Raw genomic sequence first — 23,456 nt, 5'->3', positions numbered from 1 at the left:
ATGCTAGGTATACTTTAGTTTATCAGTTTCACAGGCAGACTGTTTGGATAACAAGAACATCATAGAAAACAAGGAGCAGTTATGGGAAGCAAAATGATTTAGTAGAACAAGTATTGGTGTAGGAGTTACAAAACCTGAGTTGACCTGTCTCTGCACTAACTAGTTCTCTTAATGACTTCTGAACTGTAAAATAAGGAGAGTTGAATTAAATGATTTTGAAGTTTCATCCTACTACTTAATATACAAAGTATTTAACAACAGAGTTTAACTGGAAGTGCCAAAGTTGAAGGGCTAAACTAGAAGACCTTTGAATTTCAGCTTTGATTCCAATCTCTACAGGTATATTGACTGGAGTAAGTGAATAGGAGAGTCACATTGTCCACATTCTCTTGTTCATTAGTGAACAATGAAATGGTTAATAGGTAGAAATATCTAGGGGAAACGCAGGAGCCTAACTACCCACGAAATAGGAAATAAGACTCTTGAGAGTAAATCTTCTGGTTGAGCATGTAGAGAGATCACATGCTGTTATATTCTGACCCCTTACCTTTTCCAGTAATCTTTTATGTATTTTGCTGCCATATGTAAAGCAAAGGGGGAGTCATAAATCAAATTTGATATAGTAGAGATGAAAAAAATTAAACCCTGTGAAATCAAATTTACTTGAATCTTTTACAATGCATACTCATTTTAAATAAATGCAATGTATATTCTCTAATTATTCTGAGTCATTATTTCTACCATTTAGGTTTTATGTACTTCTTAGAATTGTGGCTGTCAGGTTATCTAGTTCTTGCAACTGCCTTGGTGTTTATCTGAAGAAGGGAGACCTGCTTCTGTTTTCCTTTCAGTTTCTTCCTTTCTGCTGTTAACGCTGTCCTTTTCCTTTGCTCTACCGTAGTTACTAAGCCTCAGTGCCCCCATACCAGAAGCTTTCATAAGAAGGCAGTACAGAGAAGGGAGATTGTGCCTAGTTAAAAGAGTGAGGTGAACTTTATAGATACAGGGATTTTCTTGCAAAAACCAAAAGTCACCATAACTATGAATATTAATATAGAGTGATGAGGGGAGAAATATGCTTTTTATTTTAATAAAGCACACATCTTTTTTAATTAATTAATTTTTTTTTTTTGGCTGTGTTGGGTCTTCGTTGGCTTTCTCTAGTTGTGGCAAGCAGGGGCTACTCTTCCTTGCAGTGCGCAGGCTTCTCACAGCGGTGGCTTCTCTTGTTGCAGAGCACGGGCTCTAGGCGCCCGGGCTTCAGTAGTTGTGGCGTGTGGGCTCAGTAGTTGTGGCTAGCGTGCTCTAGAGTGCGGGCTCAGTAGTTATGGTGCACAGGCTTAGTTGCTCCGTGGCATATGGGACCTTCCCGGGCCAGGGATTGAACCCGTGTCCCCTGCATTGGCAGGTGGATTCTTAACCACTGGGCCCCCAGGGAAGCCCTATGCTTGTTTTTAAAATTGATATATGCTGTAGAATTTGATTGTTATTGGCTAGAATTTTTACATATATTTTTGCTTCAGATTTCCTTTTTTTCCTTCATGGAAATTTATGAAATGAAGTAGAATTAAGCAAGAAGTCATTTGGCATTTTTAGTTGGTATGATTAGCTTTCTACTCTAAACTGTCTGTTTTGATTCTTCTGATGTGAAAACCTTTCCATAACCATTAATAGCAAGGAAGAAGAATACACAGGAGAATGTCTCTTTGGCTATGTTATAACTGACAATTTTGAAACTTATTTAGTAAGAAACATGTGTCAGGATGCACCTGTACCTCAGTTTCAAGTTGGCACAAAGTTTATTATATAACTGAAGTTAAGCTTTCTGAAGATACTATTGGAAGATTTCAAAGCATCAGTTCCCAGCTGTGTAGATTTCTGTTGTTATTTGTAATGAAGTTTTTCAAAGCCTGGTTAGACATTTTTTATTTTAAAGTTAACTTGAATGATGATTTTCTCCAGAAATAGATTTGTGGGTAAAGACCAGAAATACATGATTACATTTTACTAATTTTTGGATGATTGATAAATGCTTAATACTCAGAAGTAATTTCTCTGCTTGCCTGTAGATTAAATTTTCAATAATGCAAATTTGTCCATGTAAATTTGAGCATTTATTTTAATTGCTTTGATTAGTCTATATAGTACGCTTATGAAAAATTATTACAGAGTGAAGGAAATTTTGGTGATGTGTTATAACAGTCTTACCTACTTAGAATTGATCTAGAGCTGGCAACTGAGCTATATTGACCTGGTTCTAAAAGAATTAAAAAAAATTTTTTTTAATTTATTTATTTGGCTGCATCGGGTCTTAGTCACGGTATGTGGGATCTTCATTGCGGTACGAGGGCTTCTCTCTGGCTGTGACATGCGGGCTCTAGAGTGCATGGACTCAGTAGTTCTGGCACAGGCTCTCTAGTTGTGGTGCACGGGCTCAGTAGTTGTGGCACACAGGCTTAGTTGCCCTGTGGCATGTGGGACCGTAGTTCCCTGACACGTATCGAACCCATGTCCCCTGCACTGGGAGGTGGACTGTTAACCACTGGATCACCAGGGAAGTCCCTAAAAGAATTCTTTTCCTTGATATATTATAGCTTTTTATAGCATTAACAGTGCTTGACCTAATATACTTATAAATATGTTTTAAATATATGTGTGTGTAAATTTTATATTTACTTAGAGGAACTCTGTTGAAATTAAATTTCCTTGGCTTACTGAAAATATTTTAATTGTTTTATGCTTCAAGAATCTTTGGGTCTCAATTTTTGAAGTGTTTTGAGTAGGCAGTGAGCAGGAAATATGATCAATGGAAATGTTCTAAATGAAAATCTCATTTTTAGAAATTCAGAGTTACTAAAACACTTTTAAAGGCTTTGAGAAAAAAGCCAGATAGTCGAAATGACCTGTTAAATTTAAGGAACACCAAATCAAAGTTAATTTGAAGACAGGACTGCATATTTCACCATATATCTGTTAGTATCCTATCAAAGGCTTCTATGGTATACCATTTTTGGAAACATTGCTTTTATGTATACACATACCAGCAAGATTTCTTACCATCAAAATCAGTTTCTTTTAAGAAATGAATTTGAACATTTTTTAAAGGCAATAGAATGGTATTTCCTGAGCTTACTTTGATGTTATCTCAGAGTTTTTTTAATTAATTAATTAATTTTTATTTTTGGCTGCATTGGGTCTTCGTTGCTGCGCACGGGCTTTCTCTAGTTGCGGTGAGCGGGGGCTACTCTTCATTGTGGTGTGCAGGCTTCTCATTGCGGTGTCTTCTCTTGTTGCGGAGCATAGGCTATATATAGGCGTGCGGGCTTCAGTAGTTGTGGCGCATGGGTTCAGTAGTTGTGGCACATGGGCTCTAGAGCGCAGGCTCAACAGTTGTGGTTCACGGGCTTAGTTGCTCCGTGGCATGTGGGATCTTTCCAGACCAGGGACCGAACCCATGTCTTCTGCATTGGCAGGCGGATTCTAACCACTGCGCCACCAGGGAAGTCCTCAGAGTGTTTTTAAAAAGGTTCAATTTATTCTTAAATTTCAAAAGTTTTTGCAAAGAAGCATTTTAAGGAAGACAGGAAAATGTGAAATCACAAAGCCAGAATGGCTAGAAATCATTGAGTTAAAGAAACTGGTTTTTAAAATTAACTGTGATGTCATTAATTGTAGGAAAGTATGACTGTTTTACCTCTCATTATTTTGTTAATCCCTATTTCTTGATTCAGTGTGTACTTTCTTCATCTTTTCCTACTAGTTTTTTCTTTCCTCAAATATCTTGTACATGCTACTGAATCTCAGATCACTTATTAAGATCATTTTTTATGCTTTGAAAACTCAATAAACTGTGAATCAGGAGCCTTGGTAATAGGTTACTCTCTCCAAACAGAATTCACAGAATTAAAATTTTCCCGGGACTTTTGAAAATTGTGGTTAATCTAAATTACTGTAATGTATTTAGACTAATTTTTAATTGGTAGAGATAAGAGAATTGTATGTGATTTGACTTTCAAAGACATTATTTTTATCTTCACAGGTGTGAGATAATGTGGGGGCAAATATTAATGTATAGTTGCCCCTTTTTTATACTGATTAAGTCATTGCTTATTTAAGATATTGATGACTTGTGGGTTATAGCTGGTACAGTTCTGTGTTTAAAAATATGAGTATTTGTGGCGAAGACATAAAGTTTGATTCAGAAAACTTTTTTTTTTTGTATTTTTTATGAAAAATTTAAAAACATTACAGAAGTAGAAAAGTTATAGCTCCAGCTGTGGTACTTGGTCTAGCAGCATTGGCATCACCTGGGAGCTTGTTTGTAATGTTCAACCTTGGACCTCACACCAGACCTCCTGAATCAGAATCTTCTTTCTAACAAGATTCCCAAGTGATATATATTCATAATAAATTCATATGCATTATATATGAAGCTATTTGCATGGAGTCATTCACCACCTTGCTACTTGTTGTTATTGACGTTATTACACATGCTTTTTATTTTCTGGGAACCCCCCAGAGAACTGTGTCATAGGCCATGCAAGCAAGAAGCTGGGTACGTTTCATTTCTCAGTAATAATGGCAACCAGTAATTATTGAGCTCTTACTCTGACTGAGCCATGGTGTATATGGTGCATTACATTAATTTATTGTAGCTATTCCTTCCAAAATTCCTGTGATGTATTTAGTACTATGTTTCCAATTCTCCAGAAGGGGAAACCAGATTTATAGCCTTTTTAAACGTCTTAAAAAAACCCCAAACAACTATTAACCAAATTTCAGATTTTACTTGGATTTTATTGTTTTTCCATTAATGCCCTCTTTCTATTCCAGGATTCAGTCCATGGTACCATGTTGCATTCAGTTGTTAACTCTCCCCAGGGTCCTCTGATCTGTGAGAGTTTCTAAGTCTTTCCTTAATTTCTTTAACAGTCTTGAGAAGTACTGGCCAGGTATCCTATAAAACGTCCCCCAATTTGGATTTGTCTGATTTTTTTTGCTAGGATAAACTAGGGTTATCAGTTACCAGTTTTTAGAAAGAGTATCACAGAGATGAAGTGCTCTACTGGTCACATGATATGGGGAGCAGAATATCCACTTGACATTACTGAGGACGTTAACCTTTATCATTTGACCAAGATAGTATTTGCCAGGTTTCTCCACTATAAAGTTACTGTTTTTCTCTTTCCATACTGTACTCTTTGGAAGTAAGTCACTATGTCTAGCCCACTTTCAAGGGATGTGGTGAGTGGTGGCATGGGTGGGAATTAAATTCTATCTCCTGCTGGGAGGGAGTAACTACATAATATTAAATGGAATTCTTCTATAAAGAAATAATTTCTCCCTCATTAATTCCATCATTCACTTATATAAGCATGGACTTATGTATATTTTATTCTTTGGGTTATAATCCAGTAGGTTAATTTTTTTTTTTTTTTTTTTTTTTTTTTTTTCTTTTTGCGGTATGTGGGCCTCTCACTGTTGTGGCCTCTCCCGTTGCGGAGCACAGGCTCCGGATGCGCAGGCCCAGCGGCCATGGCTCACGGGCCCAGCCGCTCCGCGGCATATGGGATCCTCCCAGACCGGGGCACGAACCCGTATCCCCTGCATCGGCAGGCGGACTCTTAACCACTTGCGCCACCAGGGAGGCCCCAGTAGGTTAATTTTATTGTTCACATTGTTTTAGTCTTGCCCATTGGGAACTCTTTCAAGTTGGCTTCTGTGTTCTTTTTACACCCTCCTATTCTTTTGCCCTAGAATCAACCATTTCTCCAAAGAGCCCTGGCTGGTTTCTTTTATTGGAGAAAAGGGTATTAGAAACCAAGTTTTGGGTTCTGGGTTGCTACTCAGGTGTCACTGCTTCGAGGCCCTCTCAGTAGACAAAGCAGAGTTATATCAATCTACAGATGTTTATATATACTAAACCATGTGTATCTATAGTTGTTTCTGTGTCTGTCCATCTGTTCATTTTTTAAATTTTTATTTATTTATTTGTTTGTTTGTTTATTTTTGGCTGCGTTGGGTCCTCGTCGCTGCACGCGGGCTTTCTTCAGCTGCGGTGAGCAGGGACTACTCTTCGTTGTGGTGCGCGGGCTTCTCATTGCAGTGCATGGGCTCTAGGCACGCGGGCTTCAGTAGTTGCAGTGCATGGGCTCAGTAGTTGTGGCTCGTGGGCTCTACAGCACAGGCTCAGTAGTTATGGCTCACGGGCTTAGTTGCTCCACGGCATGTGGGATCTTCCCGGACCCATGTCCCCTGCATTGGCAGGCAGATTCTTAACCACTGTGCCACCAGGGAAGCCCCCATCTGTGTACATATTAGGGTAAACATGAGTTAGTACTGTTGTCTCCAATTATAATCCTATACTACAAGATTCATCCTAATCTTCCTTTCTTGTACCTTCATAACTTCCATCTCTAATAGAGAGAAACCTGGCTCCCACCATCTGCCATCCACTATGCATGCACTCCAACCTCAGTATACAAGTAAAGTAGTTTCAGAATTTTTAGGCTATACTCCCAGAAGAAACAGATTTACCAACTAAAATACAGTGTTTATGTACAGTGTACAGTTCCTATTGTATTTAGCCTTACGGTTTCTAGTCAGAACACTGATTTCCAAAGTTACTCAAGGTAGCTTTCTTCCCCTCATCCCCTTCAGTGTGGTTATGTCATAAATTTGTAATAGTTAGATTCATATATCAGTTTGCATTCCATCCTGGGATCCTCAGTCACATGGGTTTATGTTTTAAACTTACATATATTACATTTACTCTGTGATATACAGTTTCATGGGTTTTGACAAATGCATAGAATCATTTATTCTCCACCCCAGTACTGTACAGAATGATTCCTTTACCCTAAAACTTGCCCTCTGTGTCCCAGATCTACTGAATCAGAATTTTCATTTTAACAAAATTCCCAAGGAAATGTATAGGCATATTAAATTTATATGCATATATATGAAACTATTTACCTGGAGTCATTCAGTATCTTGCCATGTTTTGAAATTATAAATTAAGTTGCAGAAAGATTACTTTGATCTAGAGGTGATAATGGGATAGCCAAGTTTAAATACACAATCAAGTGACTGTACTCAAACTCATGGGGTCATATAGGCATTCAGGTGAGGTGAAAGAAAATGGAATTGGGCAAATTACTGGAGTGAGGTAATGGGCTATATGGGAAGTCTTCATCGAGCTTTTGAACTTTTGTAATCTTAGTGATCAGAAATGATGTGGTTTGGAAAGAAAAGAAGAACAAATGGTGTATATCGAGAAACATGATGGAGAAGAAGGTTTTCACGGGATTCATAGTCCCCCAGTAAAAGAAGTACAAGTTCCCTATTGCAGAGAATATGTTGGACATCTTAGTTTCGCAGTTCTTTACCCTGAGGTTTGTTTAGTGTCACGCTGAAGTTTTTGTATGTTTAGTCCTAGGTGGAGGAAGGAGGAAAAAAGAAAGCATAGCTGAATAAACACTACGTGTATTAAGAGATACCCATGGGAGAATATATTACCCATGTGAATGGACTGGTCAGACCCACTGGTTTCAGAGAGAGACTCTAGGAATCTCTTGTACCAGAATTAAGTTCTTGTATATTAATGACTGAGAAAATTGCTGTTTATAATTAGGAGTATATTATTTGTCGTTGTGATATGAGGTGACTGCTTAGAAGTCAACTTTAAATAAATGTTAAACTGAATTTGAAAGTTTCTTTGGTGTGGATAGATTGAGGTTTCAGTTATTGAGGTTAAAATACAGAGACACACAAAGTTCTGGCTAAACAGTACTGGCTTATGGGATCCACTGTCTACAGTATCTATCAGAGCTGTGGCATAAGGCACAAAAATAGTGGGGAGCAGTTTTCTAAATGAAAACCATTCCCATTAGCTGTTTCACATCTCTCCTGTTACTGCTTTTAGAAATACACTTCTCTGTCCTCAGATGGTTATTTAGATGATTGAGCAACTACTATGTGATGAATATCATAAGATGCTAAAATTTGAGATTATTCTCTAAAACTTAAAATCAAGAAAGAGACAGACTTAAACGTTTAATGTCTGAGTATCAGGTAGGTATGGTAAATACAGAGAGATACAGTGTGCAGCAGTTCAAAGGTTAGGAGACAAGGAAGTTTGATCATAAGACAGATGGTTAATCTCTGTATCAAACCCAATATCAGAATGAAATTTTGTGCTTTTGTTTGTTTTTGAGAGATCATTTAAAACCTCTGGTAGCCTTAAATTTTACGCATGTTAAAAGTCCTTGTAATGTGGCTTTTATGGTGGTGAGGCGTTTTGACAGGCTTAGGCAAAAAGCAAAGAATAATTTTTTATACTGAAGAAAAATGATGTTAGAAGGCAATACATTATGCTGAAGAGTTTTTATGTAAAGGATTGGGGCCATTGGAAAAGAGTGGAGTTAATCTAAATTCCCTCAAAAAAAGCTGTTCTTGTTTTTTGTGCTTGAGGTAGATTATAATATGATGATTGCCATCTGATGCAAATACTACAGTATTTCCAGTTCTAAATTACTAAATCCTGAATTACATTAATAAAAGGAAGAAGTTTGATCTGAAAGGAAATTTTATAAGAAAAGAATTACAATTAGGGTACATGAGAGCTGAAAATGTAAATAATCTCCTTATTCCAGTTTTAGCATGTATTTTATACCAAAGGTTTGACCTAGTGTGCAGTAGTTTTATCTCAGTCATACTGTACTACATTGATCATTTCACTTTTTTTTTCACTAAATGACACAGTAGATGAAGGTTCTTATGTGCAGCACACTCTCATGGGTATCTGCAGACTGTGATGAAATACCAAATTACAAATAATTTTGTTAGAAAGTAAAATATATAGTGCTGGGAACTTTGTTTTCTTGTGAGAGTATTCATTAAAGTAATTTAAAAGCATATAAGTATTTTAAAAACCTTTTTAAAAAAGCAAATTAATCAAATGATTTATCTTTTAAAGATTGAACTTTTAAATGTAGACATTTATTTTATTCTTTGTGCTAATTTTAAAATTGTGGATAATTTCAAACATATGCAAAAGTAGTGACAATAATAAAGTGAACCCTCATGTATACATCATCTAGTTTCAACATATTTCATCTCATGTTCAATCTAGTTTAATCTGTAAATCCTACCTACTACTCCTCCCCTCAATTACTTTGTGGATTGTTTTGAAACATATAATTTCTACACGTGTTAGACTTCCGCGTGATAGGTAATACTAATGGGGAAAAAATATAAACGTTAAATTTTGCCTACTTGTTATAATTATAAATAATAGAATTAGAGGGTTTTATCATATCATTGATATTATAACAAATTTCATACATGTTTTATGAAACTTGTTAAGTGACTTTGAAGTGTATGTATACATAGTCCTTATTTCTCATCTGATTCCCTGAATGCTTATTAGAGAAACTTTTGAGTTTACTGTCTTTACCTCAGATTCAGCATGACTAAACCCAGTCATCTTTGAAATTAGTCTTGCTAAATGTTACCTTTCTTAGCATCTATTTCTAGCAGTTTTATTCTCATTTATTCAGTTAGAGACTTTAAGAATAATACTGTACTTTAAGAAGAGTTTATGATAGAATTTTGCATTGGATTGGTAATTTAGAATGCTAAAAGGAGCTGTTGTGTGTGTTCTTTAGTTCCTAACAAAGGCAGTAACTGGTTTTCAGACCCATGAGGATGAATACTTTCCAGATTTTCTCAAACCTTTGATAGTTACTTTATAGCCTGTAGTGAAAGATAGGATAACAAATTTTAATACAATGTAATTTTATAGAATTTGAAGGTGATCTGATCTTAGTTATCATCTAGCTGAACCCTTCTCATTTTCTAAGTGACTGCTTCTATGCTAATATATTTTAAATAGTGAGTTGCAACACCTTAGAGGACCATAACTGAATTTTTTTTAATGAAAGAGAATAATGTAAACTAATAGTGTTCCTTTTGTAGAGTATTACTTCATCAAACTTTTGTTACGTTTCATGTGTGCATGTGTATACTACATCATGATATAAAATGTATTTATTATTTAAGTCATGATCCAAAAAGTTTAAAAGCCATTGCCTTTGACCACTAATTTGTTTTTTTTTTTAATTGTAAGTACTCAATACCTGCTAATTTCCATATTGTTTCTCTAGCCCTGTTGAAGTGGATAATGGTCTATAAAAATAACTAAAGGCCCCAACTTAATGAATTCCAGGATGTAGTTAGAAGAGAGATACATGTATAAGCATAATTTGTAATATTGTGAAGGAATTATTAGTAACATATGAGCAAAATATTGTGAACACATGGGCTGGAACAATGACCTGTCCCTAGAGAAATTGGAGAAAGTTACGTGAAGGATAGGATATTTTTGAGTAATCTTAAAGAGTGAGAAGTTTTATCAGTTGCCTCAGAGAAGAAGTGTTTTCTAGAGGTAAAGTGTGGGGAATACACCAATACCCAGCTCTAAAATTACTCCCTCCATGAGCCTTGTGCCTAATTTCACTTGCCCTACCTCCGGTTCCTCAATCAACAACCGATCCATCCTTATATCTTTTTTTCCTTTTTTTTATCATCATCCTTATATCATTGATTCTCACAAGTTTTACTTTTCCATGGCATTTTGTCCCTGCTAGAAACTCTTGTTCAATATTTGTTAGTTGAAGAGATGAGCAAACGAATTCAAATTACAAATGTATACAACTTGTTATTTCAAAAGTGTTTATTGCTAAAACATTATTATAGCATATCAGTTAGAGAACCAATTAAGGTGCCATATATACTAGAGTCCTCAAAACACAGGGTCTCAAAAATAGTTACTTCTTTTCATTATCAGGTAAGTGAGCTCTAGCTCTTGAGGTTATCCAGGTACTCTGGCTAGTAGGACAGCTTTGTTATCTGTAACATGTGGCTTCTATTGCTCCAGTGGTTGCCATCTTCAGTCAACAGGAAGAAAATGGGAATGGGGAGGATTTAAGGCAAGCCAGTTAATGTTTAAGGCTAAGATGTAGAAATTTTACATCACTTCTAGCCATAATCCATTGGCCAAAACCTGTTCACATGGCCACACCTAGCTGAAAGAGATGCTGGGAAATCTAATCTTTAGCTGTGTGGGCATGTGCCATTTAAAACTGGAGTGCCAGTTATGTAATACCAAAGGGCAAGCACAGTGGATACTGGGTGAGTGGGGAGGGGCAAGTAGACAACATTCATATGGCACAACATAAAGGGATATTAAAAATAAATCACTCCTATCATCCTAAGAAATTAGTGGCTTTCATTTTTCTGAATTTTCTTTCAGTTCTTCATAATATTAGTATTTGTTTTCTTCACTTAGCCTTCTCTGAACCTCAGTTTGTTTATTTGTTTATTATATGAAAATGAAAGGATTAGATGAGAGCCCAGTGTTTGGCACATAGCACCAATTAGTAATCACCATGTCTTCCTTTTTTTATTAGTTTGTTTTGAAAATGTTAGTATTTCTACAGGTTTTATTCATACACATTTTATATATTTATACTTATAATTATGACAGTCCAAAGAACACCTAACACAAATTTTGAAGTAATGATTCTGATCTTGAACTCAGGGGAAAAAAATCAATTTTTAAAATTCTAATAGCTATTAATATTGAGCTCCTAGTATATGTCAGATAATATGCTTTACATTTTTTTAAATCTTCACAGTAATCCTTAAGTATGTTTATTATTTCCATGTGGTAGAAACCTGAGGCTTATCTAATGGGTGTAAATATATACATATAATGAGACAAAAGGGCTAGGAGGCAAGGAGAAAATAAGTCATTTGAATTTCAGAACACCATCAAGTTAGTCCCGAATTTCCCCACAAATGTCTGTCAAAAAATTCTTTCAAAAACTCCCTCAAAGGGCTTCCCTGGTGGCGCAGTCATTGAGAGTCTGCCTGCCGATGCAGGGGACATGGGTTCGTGCCCCAGTCTGGGAAGATCCCACATGCCGCGGAGCGGCTGGGCCCGTGAGCCATGGCCGCTGAGCCTGCACGTCCGGAAGCCTGTGCTCCGCAACGGGAGAGGCCACAACAGGAGGAAGGGAGCAAGGCGTAAAGTGAGAATTTAGTGCATTATGCTTGTTCTTTAGAACAATAAGTACAGTTCTTTGATTGCAAATTGCAAATACAGTTCTATTTATTGTAATATAATAACTAAATTATTACTGTAATTGTCAGGTACACAAGCCTCTATTATAATATCTGTGTAAAATCAGTTTACCTTTTATCAATGTATCCTATAACTTCTCTTACCCTCTTCCTCCCCAGAGTCTAATTCATCTAAATTCTAACAGTTTAAAAAAAGGAAAGAAAAATTACGGAAATGTGATATATTAGAAAGAAAATCTTTACATATTAGGAAGGAAAGAAGTAAACAAATGGATACATTTTTTAAGTTAAATGGTCGATTTAAGCCTTTGATAAAGGTAGTCTAATTTACATATGATGTTTAAATACACAGTGTTTTTTTCTTCTTCATTAGTGCTACTGTTTTGAGATGTTCTTTTCATTCCTCCTCAGTACTTCTACACCCACTTCAGTATTACTTTCTTTTGACTTTTCAATCTATTCCAAGATTTATCAGGGCCAGTTTCTTATGTTGGCGATCTGGTGGTAAGGAAAGCAGCTGTCCATTGCTACCACTTTCTTAGAAGGTCATTATTTTATTCATTCTTTCTTTATGTTCCATTGCAGGCTAGTTTCCAATTCCTGTGATAAAAAAGCATGTTTTTCCTGTAACATAGAAGAATCTTTGTTTATTCACTTGAGAGTACATCATTTTCAAGTACTCAGTATAGGTAGTAGTGTTTTCTTTAGTCCAAAGGACTGATAAGAGTGGAAAGATGAGTATAGAGAAAAGAGGTCTTGCAATTGTGTTATAGGCTGGGCTGAGCTAACATAGACTCTCACTCTGAAGCACTTCCTACCCACAAACACATGAAAATGCTAAATAATATAGAGCAAAGGAAAAAAAAGTAGATGTGCAGCTGAACTTTAGAGAAAACTTTGATGCGCCAGGAACAGAACGGAACTCAAAGTCAGAGCAGTAAGCTCTGAGCAAACAGGGCAACGCAGGATATTTGGAAGGATACAGGCCCTCTGGACAGGGTGCTGGGATTGGGACTGGAACTTAGTATTTGACTACAGAATTGTCTCCTTAAAGCTGGGACCTTAGGAGGGTTGTCTTCTCTGAAAACAGTTTATAAAGTCTCCCTATACGTGCCTCCAAGGACATTTTTTGGTGGTGAGGATAAAATGGAATTCATTTTACCAAAATATTTTGAAAGCTATAAAGAGATTTTTAAAATTTTGTCTTAATTGGAGTATAAGTGAGAAAAGGAGCCATAAGGGCCAAACATAACATAAATGAATGAAGCTGTCCAGGTATAAGACATTTGTTTAGGGGAGGTGACTGGTGAATTGGAGGTCATATCCTTCATCAAAAGGAACCAGTGTGAGGGCTTCCCTGGTGGCGCAGTGGTTGAGAGTCCGCCTGCCAGTGCAGGGGACATGGCTTCGTGCCCGGGTCTGGGAAGATCCCACATGCCGCGGAGTGGCTGGGCCCGTGAGCCATGGCCGCTGAGCCTGCGCGTCCGGAGCCTGTGCTCCACAACGGGAGAGGCCACAACAGTGAGAGGCCCGCGGACCAAAAAAAAAAAAAAGGAACCAGTGCTACTTAGATATAGACAATTGTGACCGTGTGGGAAGTGGACCTGGTGTTTTCAGATCATCTGATTCTTCAAAATAAAAAAAAAAAAAAAGGAAGAAAAAATTTCTTCTTAAAATTATTTTCTCCAAAACAGTTTTAAGTTAGATAACTTGGAGGAAGAAAAAACCCAAAAGAGAAAAGTAGAGGCAGATAAACCAGGAGTAAGAACAAGAAAATTTCTGTGGAAAACTTAGGCTTATGGTGTTTTTGAATAAAAGTAATGAGGTAGTATTAGCCATTTATTAATTCACAAATATATTTTCAGAATATGTCAGGTAGAGTGCTAGAAAGTAGGGATACAGTTGTTAAGTAAAACACCCCTGTGCTCATACTAGTTTATGTTAAGCATACACTAAGTGCCAGATACCATGCTAGATGTCTAATGTAGTCTGGGGGAAGAGGTCTAGAACTAGGGAAGAAGGTGGGATGAAGATTAACAAGTTTTCCAGGTAGGGAGAATTGCTTTATACCAAGGCTATGAGGTGAGAAAGCATGGCAAATTCAAAGGCTAAAGGATAGGTTAGTGAGACTAGGGTGCAGAATAGAGATATTTAAGATAAATTGGAGAGGTAGGCAGAGATCAGATTTTAGTCATTTTATCCCAAAAACAAAAGTGAGTCATTAAAACTCCTCAAGGTGCTAGCTTCACCAGAGGCTATGAGATGGGGCCAAGGCATATGTAATTGAAAACTTGGAGAGGGATGGTCATCTTCATGTTTGTTAGAGTTTGAAAAGCATTTCTCACAGCCAATCCATAGATACAGAATCATAACATTTTAGTTATGTGGAACTCATGAGGAAGTAAACCATTGACGATAGCTGCACTAAAGCTTCTAAAAACTTAGCTTGAATAAAACAATTTAAAAATGGATTTAATGTCTTACTGAACAGAATATTAATTTTTCATGGTCACTCAAGTTATTAAGAACATTCACTTACCATAACCTTGGGAATATTGGAAAAGAATATTGGCTTTTATATTAAAAGAACCTGTGCAGATGTGAATCTTGAGCACTTTTCCTACTGTCAGACAGCTGGAAATTTTGAAGGCAAATCAGAAGGGCCAAAAAAGGGAGCATCTCCTAGCTGAGTCAGCCCGGTTGAGTAGCCTTCTGGGAAGTACAACCCAACATTTCTGCTTATGTTTCATTTGTCAGAACTTTTAGCTAATAGCCATACTTAGCTGCAAGGAGTTTTTGCTGTACACTTTTTTATACTTTGTAGACCATAACATTGGGATTTCTGTTACTAAGGAAAAGAAGACATGCTGAGTTGGGTGACCAGCAGTTTCTGAGGCAGCTGTTGTATACAGCTGGTCTTTAATTTCCCTTCCTTAGTGTTTTTATCTTTCCATATCTCTTAAGGAAAACCTTTATGCAGTTGTTATATTTTTACCTATTCAGCTTGGCCATTTTATTGGCTGAATATTAGATACTTTTATTTTTCATGCCACTGAATGTTTAGTTACTTGCCTGTTTCATATGCATTTGACTTCTGCAGCTTTAAAATTTCCTCATCTTTGTACTTTTTACTACTTGAATATGAGATACCACAATATTGAATATTAGTGACAAAATCTTGTGGTGTTGGAAAAAATTATTTTTGTTTATTAACATTTTAATTTTGAATTAATTTCAAATTAAAGAAAAGTTGTAAGAATTTCAAATTACAGAAGAGTTGCAAGAATAGTTCCTGTAATATGCTTCTGCCTGGATGCACTGATTTTTAGCTTTTTGCCACATTTCCCTTTTCTTCTTTCTTTTTATACATATATGTTTATATACATGATATTTATGTAATATGTATTTATTTTTCCTGAATAATTTGAGAGTAGGTTGCAAAAATCATATCCATTTATGCTTTTAAAACTTCAGTATAGGGCTTCCCTGGTGGCGCAGTGGTTGAGAGTCCGCCTGCCGATGCAGGGGACACGGGTTCGTGCCCCGGTCCGGGAAGATCCCACATGCCGCGGAGCAGCTAAGCCCGTGCGCCATGGCCGCTGAGCCTGCGCGTCCGGAGCCTGTGCTCTGCAACGGGAGAGGCCACAAAGGTGAGAGGCCCGCGTACCGCAAAAAAACTTCAGTATATATATTTTTAAGAACCAAGGAGTTCCCTTATATAAGCCCTGTATAGTTATTATATTCAGGAAAATTTACGTTAATATACTACTTTAATCTTTATTCTGTATTCCAGTTTGGTCAATCATCCCAGTCATCTTTCAGTACAGGGTTCAGTCTAAAATTGGATTTGGCTGTCATGTCTCTTTAATCTCCTTTAATCTGAAACAATTCCTCTTTCTTTGTCTTTCATGACATTAGCATTTTGAAGGCTATAGGCTAGTTATTTTATAGAATATATTTCTCAATTTAGGTTTGTCTTATGTTTACTTACGATTTGATGCAGTTTATATATCCCCTGCACTCTGCATCCCCTGGCTGGAGGACTGTGTGAGTGATGATATGTCTTTCACAAAAGTATCAAATCTGTAGGCTCATAATGTCTGTCTGTCCCTATTGGTGATATTAGTTTTGATCACCCGGACAGGGTGATATCTGGTTTTTCCACTGTAGTTTCTAACTTATCCATTAATACAGCTAATAAGCAATTTGTGAGAAGATACTTTGAGACTATGTAAATATCTTACTCATCAAACTCTCCCCCTAGATTTAGCATCTTTTGACGATTTTTGCCTGAACCAGTGTTTTCTATGATGATTGCAAAATGGTAGTTTTCTAACACTGCCACCCTGTCCACATTTACCAGTTGGCATTCGGAATTCTTTCAACCTGTCATCTGCCATCTGTCTGTCTGTCTTTCTACCTACCTACCTATCATCAGCATGGACTTGAGGATTCCTGTTTTATTTACTAGGTAATAATCCTTTACTGTCTGTTTTGATGCTCAAATCAGATTGAGCTGATGGAAACCCCTTCAAGTTGGCTCCCATATCCTGTTTTTTCTTCTTTTCTCTTTAGTATTTTGCTTTTTGGCACAGCAAGCTTGTTTAGGTTCATCTGGTGCCTTCCCTGTCCCAGCCTTAGAATCTGCCATTTCTCATAGGACTTCTAGTTTACTTAAGTGTGGATTTGTATTTAGGAATCAAGACCTGGGTGCTAGGTGATTGTAAATTTAAAACTTCAAAGGGGATATATTTACATTGGTTGATAAATAGCAAATAAGAAGATACACTGCCATAAATACAAAAAAGATATATGCAGAGGGTCATTTCTTTGTATCATTGTTTGTGGTATCAAAAGACTGGTTCATCTTTGAGGGACAGGTTGAAACTATGGTGTATCTACAAAATGGAGTATATGCAGTTGCATAAAGGAAAGGGGACTATATCCCTACACTGCTATGGAATGACCTCCAGGATACAATGTGTGTATAATATGACATTTATATAAGATTGTAAATATGTTAATAATCATTTGTGAAAAGGGAATATAAATATACTCTTATTCATAATTTGCTTATATTGAAAAAGGGAAAATAAGTGAAAAACTTAAAAAAATAATTTCTGAAGGGCGAGAGAGGTCATCGTGTAGAGGATACAAGGATGGAAGCTGGATTTTGATGATAACTTTGGTAGCTCTCAAGTTGGATCCAAGTAAATAATAAAGCAACATTAGATCAAAGTGAATAAAAAGCAGTTCCTAAAAATGAAAAAAAAAGCAAATGACCCTAATTAAACAAAATTAGTGACCATACAGAAGTTTGGTGATCAAAACTAATATCACTAATAAAATATCACTATTTTAGTTGGCTTCAAAGCAGTAATTTGATAGTAGGGGTGAGTATTCCTGAAGGCCAAGAAGAATTGTGAAGAAATCTTAACTTGTAGTTAAAACGTCTTAACTAAAAGTTAAGACATCTTAACTTTTAGTTAACACTGTTAATCAATGTTATTGCTATTTTGAAACTGTTATGTATATTCTAAGATAAAGCAAATAAATAATTTTATTAGTGTCATTTGGAACCAAGAAACTCAACCCAAGTGATGGTATAAATATAAAATCAGAGAAGTAAAAAACCTACAAATTTGACTTGGAATTACAGTGTAAATAAATTCTTAATTCATTGTCTCTAAAACTACACGTATCCTAGCTCATCTTATTAAAAAAAAAAATCTTAAAAACAATGACCAATCCAGTAGTAATAGGCTCACCTAGTACTCAGATTGCAATTTAATTTCCAGCTTAAATAGAAACAGGGCTTTTTGATGAAATGCCTGAATTACAGTCTGAGGCAAGAAATATACAAGATGAGCTGGTTCATCTCATCAGACCAGAAAGTGAGGAAGCTATCAAAGACGACTTGAGGTCTTGTGAAAAGGATTCAGGAAGTAGTAAAGGGTTTCCTGTTTGCTAAAGAGGGGACAATTTGCGCATTAACAATGATAATGGATTGTTAAAACTCATCAAATAACTTCAAATCCATGAGTTCATAATGAGACTTAGAAAATTACTGGTCTGCTTACACTGAAAGGATGCTAGCAATTTAACTCATTTTGAAAGCTGGAAAAGAAGGAAAAGAAATGTAAGTGCATTTCCTGTATGAACTGTACCTCAAAGTTAACAAATATGGTGAGGGAAATTTTCTCCTTATAGAAGAAGTATTCCACCTACTGGTGAAGAAATGATATAATGGGTAAATAAAGAATGATATAATATCACCATTTTACTGCCTCTAAATAAATAGTGGATGAATTCCCTGTAGGGGTTATGAGGAACTGTATAATGGAAGGATAAGGCTGAAAATAACCTGCACACACAGATCAAACAACCTCATACAAAAAGAGACAACCAAACATTGTTTTTTCTAATAGAAGTCCACAACAACTCTTAAAATACATTCTTGCCAAGAAGAACTGAATTTAAATCTGAGCCTCTAGATCTAACAGTTTACAAGAAATACAAGGGACAGAAAAATCTGTCAAATAATACCACAGAGATGCAGTCAGTAAAATCTGGAAAGCAGGAAATGTCTGCAGGAAAAACTGCCTAATTTATTCCACAAAATAAATTGCAAGGGGAAAAAAAAGAGGGAGAGGGAACTGTCAGATTAATGAAAGAGACTTAAGAAATACGTGATTCGGGCTTCCCTGGTGGCGCAGTGGTTGAGAGTCCGCCTGCCGATGCAGGGGACACGGGTTTATGCCCCGGTCCGGGAGGAATACCACATGCCGCGGAGCGGCTGGGCCCGTGAGCCATGGCCGCTGAGCCTGCGCGTCCGGAGCCTGTGCTCCGCAACGAGAGGGGCCACAACAGTGAGAGGCCCGTGTACCACAAAAAAAAAAAAAAAGAAATACGTGATTCAGTTGCAGTGTATGAACTGTGTTTGGATTTCCAGTCCATGAAGAAACAAAATCAACTAAAGAGATAAACTAAACTGGATATTTAATACTATTTAATAATAATATCATATTTAACATTAAGGAATAAGTGATTTTGTTTTAAAAATGATACTCATTTTGTGGATGTTTAAAAATAGTAGGAGTTTTTTTGTTGTTTGTTTTTACACATGAGTACTAAAGTATTTGTGGATGAAATTTTAACATGTTTGAGATTGTGTGTGGGAAGCTGGATTATTTGGAACAAGATTGGTATGAGTTGTTAATTGTGAAGCTGGTTGTTAGGTAAATGGTAATTCATTATATTGCTCTCTTGTTTATATTTGAAATTGAGCATAGAAACAAGCTTGAAAAGAAACTTTAATTTGAATTGCAATTTTATGTTTAGATGTTGTATTTCTACTTAATTTAGCCTAAGAAAACTATAATTTTATCAAAGTACCCATAAACATGATGGTGGGTTTTTTTTTTTTTTTTGGTAAATTGAGAAAGGTGAGGAAAATAATTCAGTGTTTTTAATAATCTACCACCTTATTACTGTTGGGCTAGTGAGATTTAAAATAAGTAATAACTCTTTAAGTGGTATACAGATACTTATGTTGTATTAAAAAATCAGTGCTATTGATTACTACCTAAATAAATAAAATGTTAATTGGAGCTTAGAAATATTTTTTATAGTCAAACTTGATTTGTGAATTTTATGCAAGACATTGTATCCATATGTATCTTTGATTTGTTTGCTTATGTATACATCTATCCACCCACCAAACATATATTGAGCCCTTCATTTAGTGCTCAGCATACAAAGAACAAGTAAGAATTCCAGCACTCCAGGAACATATGGTAGAATACCAAAGGTAGGATACCAAAAAACAAAAGAAAACAGAAAACTACAGTGATTATTATATAATGTGTGTATGGGCAAGATAGTAATAGGTACAGGATGCTGTGGGTATGCTGAGGTAAGCCTGATTTAATGTTCAGGTGATTTAATGTTGGAGTCAAGAGAGATTTGTTGGAGAAGTACCCATGAAGTGAGGCTCAAGTAGAAATTATATAGTGGGGAAAAAAAGGGAAGTAATTATGCAAAAGCAGGAAGTGGGAAGAGAAACTCGCTCTCAGAGAATTACAAGTAGTTTGCCATCACTAAAACTAAGGGTTTAGGTGGGAAAGTGGCTGGAGATAGGTTGGCAGAGACAAATTCCTGCACCTCATAGGTGTTTGACCTTTGTTACAGAAACACTGAAAACTTATCACGTTAGGCCATGTTTAATTTTTATTCTAGAAAGAGCATATGCAGCAGTGGCTGTCTAGAAAGAGCATATGCAGCAGTGGGCTGAAATAGAATTACTTCATTAGGGAGAGGCTTTTCACCTATTTTCGCTCAGAATTTTATGTCTGAATATAGATTCCCCCCCCAACCTATATATATTTTCTCTCAATTGTTAGGATTTCCTTTTAAAATAAATTAAGTAAAGCATTTACATGGTTTAGAAACTGACAACTCATTTCAATCCTTGTTCCCTCTACTTTCTTCCTCCCCTCCCTTTGTAGGTAACCATTTTTAATTTAATTGTTGTTTTATGCTGCCATTATTGCTTTTTTCAGAAGCATAAGCAACTATGTGTAAACATTTCCCCCTTCATATACAAAGGAAGCATACTATTAACACTTTTGTATCTTGCTCTTTTTACCTAACTATATCCTGTAGTTCACTATATGGCAGTATGTAAAATATTCCTTACTAATTCTTTGTCTATTCTTAATCTTGCTATAAACAACTAAATAAAATAAATACTTTGTACTTTTAATACCTAAGGTGAAGACATTCTAATAATAAACTTATGCCTTTAGAGTAGTCTAGGCTCAGGCTGTTAGCTTTTATCTCCAGCCAACTTTTGCCTAGAGAGTATGAAAGGAAGACTCCTACATTCACTTAAGAATTTTGATTTATTAACAAGGAATTTTGACTAGCTACTTTATGACTAATCAAGATATAATTAACAATATAGGCTCATGATAGTTCCCAAATTCAGTCATCCGTCCATTTACTTTTCAGGTATTTACTGAGCGCCCACCTGTGTAAGGTATGCTGGGAAAAATAAACAGTACCCTCAAGAAGCTTGTAAGCAGTTAAAATGATACCTGTCTGCTTAATTCGTCTTTCCTAAGGGATTAGTTTATCTTCACTTTCTTCTAAATGTTCCCCGATTACTGTACCTGACTTGTTTGTATCTTCAGTGCTCCGCATACTCCTAGATCAGTTATCTTAAATATGCCTAGAGTGGTATTTATTGGTTGACATGACTGTCTCTCCATAACAGGTTAGAAGTTCTTTTAATGGTAAGGACCTTATCTCATCTCAGTCTTCCCAGTGCCTAACGAATGAAAGTTCTCAGTATGGTTTATTGAATAAATGAAAAACGTCTCTTGCCTAGTGGGTTAAAGGAAAAATAAAATTGTGTGTCAGGAAAAATATCTTCTCTGATATTCTTGTTGAAATTTCAAGGGATCCAAGTAAAATACAGTATGGTAAATTTTGGTTTTGTTTTTTAGTTAAAAGACACTATGCTGTTCTTGAACCAGGTGTCTAGAGGGTAAAAATTGTGGGAGAAATGTAGAAAAACATATATTCCACTAGATTCCCAGATTTTAAAAATAGACATATGTTTGTTCACACCTTAAGCATTTTAATTTATATCTAACTTTTGGAATCAAAAGTCTTCTTGAAAACTTTTATGTCTGTGTTCCCATTGTAGAAACTTCTTGCTCTTGAAAAGGAGAAATTACTTTTAGAAAGGGATTACTTTTTGATATTGCAGGATTTTCTTAGCGTAATACCTCCATCTGGTGGTATTTCTGAAGATTACAGCAAGAGAACATGAAGCTTGAGTTTTGCTGTGTGTTGGTGTATATTACATTACCTATTGTTTCTCATGAAGCCAGATGAAATTACATCAAAAGCTGAGTCTACCATGTATTTCAAAAATTTAATGCCCTGGTTTTCAACAATTCAAATGTAAACAACAAGTGAACAAATGGCCTTTGGGATAATAGTAATTTATACAACCATTTATTTAGTACAGACCATCTCTAGACTACTTTGGACTGAAAATCAGTACTGGAGAATGAGATATTCTCATTGAACTATTAATTGCTTTCACATGTGTGTGTATAGAGGCTAGGAAAGATATGAGAATTTTCTATTTCAGATATATTACTAAGGAACCATAAAAGATTCAATGATTTTCTCAGAGAAGCAATTACTGATCTTATTTTTTAGTAAATTGTATTTTATCATAGTTTAGTGGTAATAATTTACATTCCCCTGAGATGATAGAACATAAAGTGTAAACTTGAAAACAAGTTGAAACTGTAAATTAATTTGTTTTCTACCTTTTGCTATGAGAATTTTTAACACATTTAACCTTTTCTTCACAGAATTCATTCTTTATGTTTACTACATCAAATAGCCTTTTAAAGATAGGGACCGCGGCTTAATTAAACTTTTTGTTTTCCCAACTTTATAGCCCAGGATTCTGTACTTGGTAGGTTTTGTTCATTATCTTGGAGGAAGATTGTGATCTGATTGCTTGTGTTTTATCCCAAACTATACTAAATCTATCTAGTATGTCAGTTATTACCAGAGATTAACATTACTTCCTTTTTCTATTTGTTTGGTTATAGACAGTTGACATATGAACTAAACAAGGTTTAATGATTTGGGGCTTTTTGCTGAGTTAAGAAAAACTAAATTTTTTAATGAATTTTGTTTGAAATCTGTTTATTTTCAAATTGTAGCCAGTCGGATGATGATTCTGGGTCAGCGTCAGGCTCTGGATCTGGTTCAAGTTCTGGAAGCAGTAGTGATGGAAGCAGTAGCCAGTCAGGTAGCAGTGACTCTGACTCTGGATCCGAATCGGGCAGTCAGTCAGAGTCTGAGTCAGACAATTCCCGAGAAAATAAAGTTCAAGCAAAACCACCGAAAGTTGATGGAGCTGAGGTAATAAATAAACTATCCAATGAAAGGTAGATTTCTTGTATTACTTTGGGAAAACTTATAGCTTTGGTTTAGAGCATTCTTAATCTAGCTTTTAGAAAATGTTAATATCAAATATTAAAATACACTTTAAGTGATTCTCAAACTTGTGGTTCAGTATCTGTGGACTGATTGGCTTGGAAGAGAAGCAGTGTGTAACTATATGAACACATACAAAACTTTGTAAGTATACAAAACTTTGTAACAATACAAAAATGAACACATACAAAACTTTCTCTTTTTGAGGCAGAAATTGTTGCATAAACATTCATTGTCTCATGGATAAAAATTAAAGGCTTTGTGAGGTCTTTTTGTTA

At 35.8% G+C, this 23,456-nt stretch overlaps 1 protein-coding gene across 3 annotated transcripts in view; it reads left to right on the top strand.

The window, feature by feature from the left end:
- CHD1 (chromodomain helicase DNA binding protein 1) overlaps nt 1-23,456 on the top strand; it is an 80,269-nt gene that overhangs the window by 4,029 nt on the left and 52,784 nt on the right. For all 3 annotated transcript variants that reach the window (XM_060093197.1, XM_060093196.1, XM_060093195.1), the window contains exon 3: nt 22,902-23,103. In XM_060093197.1, coding sequence (XP_059949180.1) covers nt 22,902-23,103 — 202 coding nt within the window. The remainder of the gene's footprint in view (nt 1-22,901; nt 23,104-23,456) is intronic.

This window comes from Mesoplodon densirostris, chromosome 3 (genome assembly GCF_025265405.1).
Source record: "Mesoplodon densirostris isolate mMesDen1 chromosome 3, mMesDen1 primary haplotype, whole genome shotgun sequence".
Classification (NCBI taxonomy): Eukaryota; Metazoa; Chordata; class Mammalia; order Artiodactyla; family Ziphiidae; genus Mesoplodon; species Mesoplodon densirostris.
The sequence above is the reverse complement of the archived record's forward strand: the minus strand, read 5'-3'. Positions and strand labels throughout refer to the sequence as shown.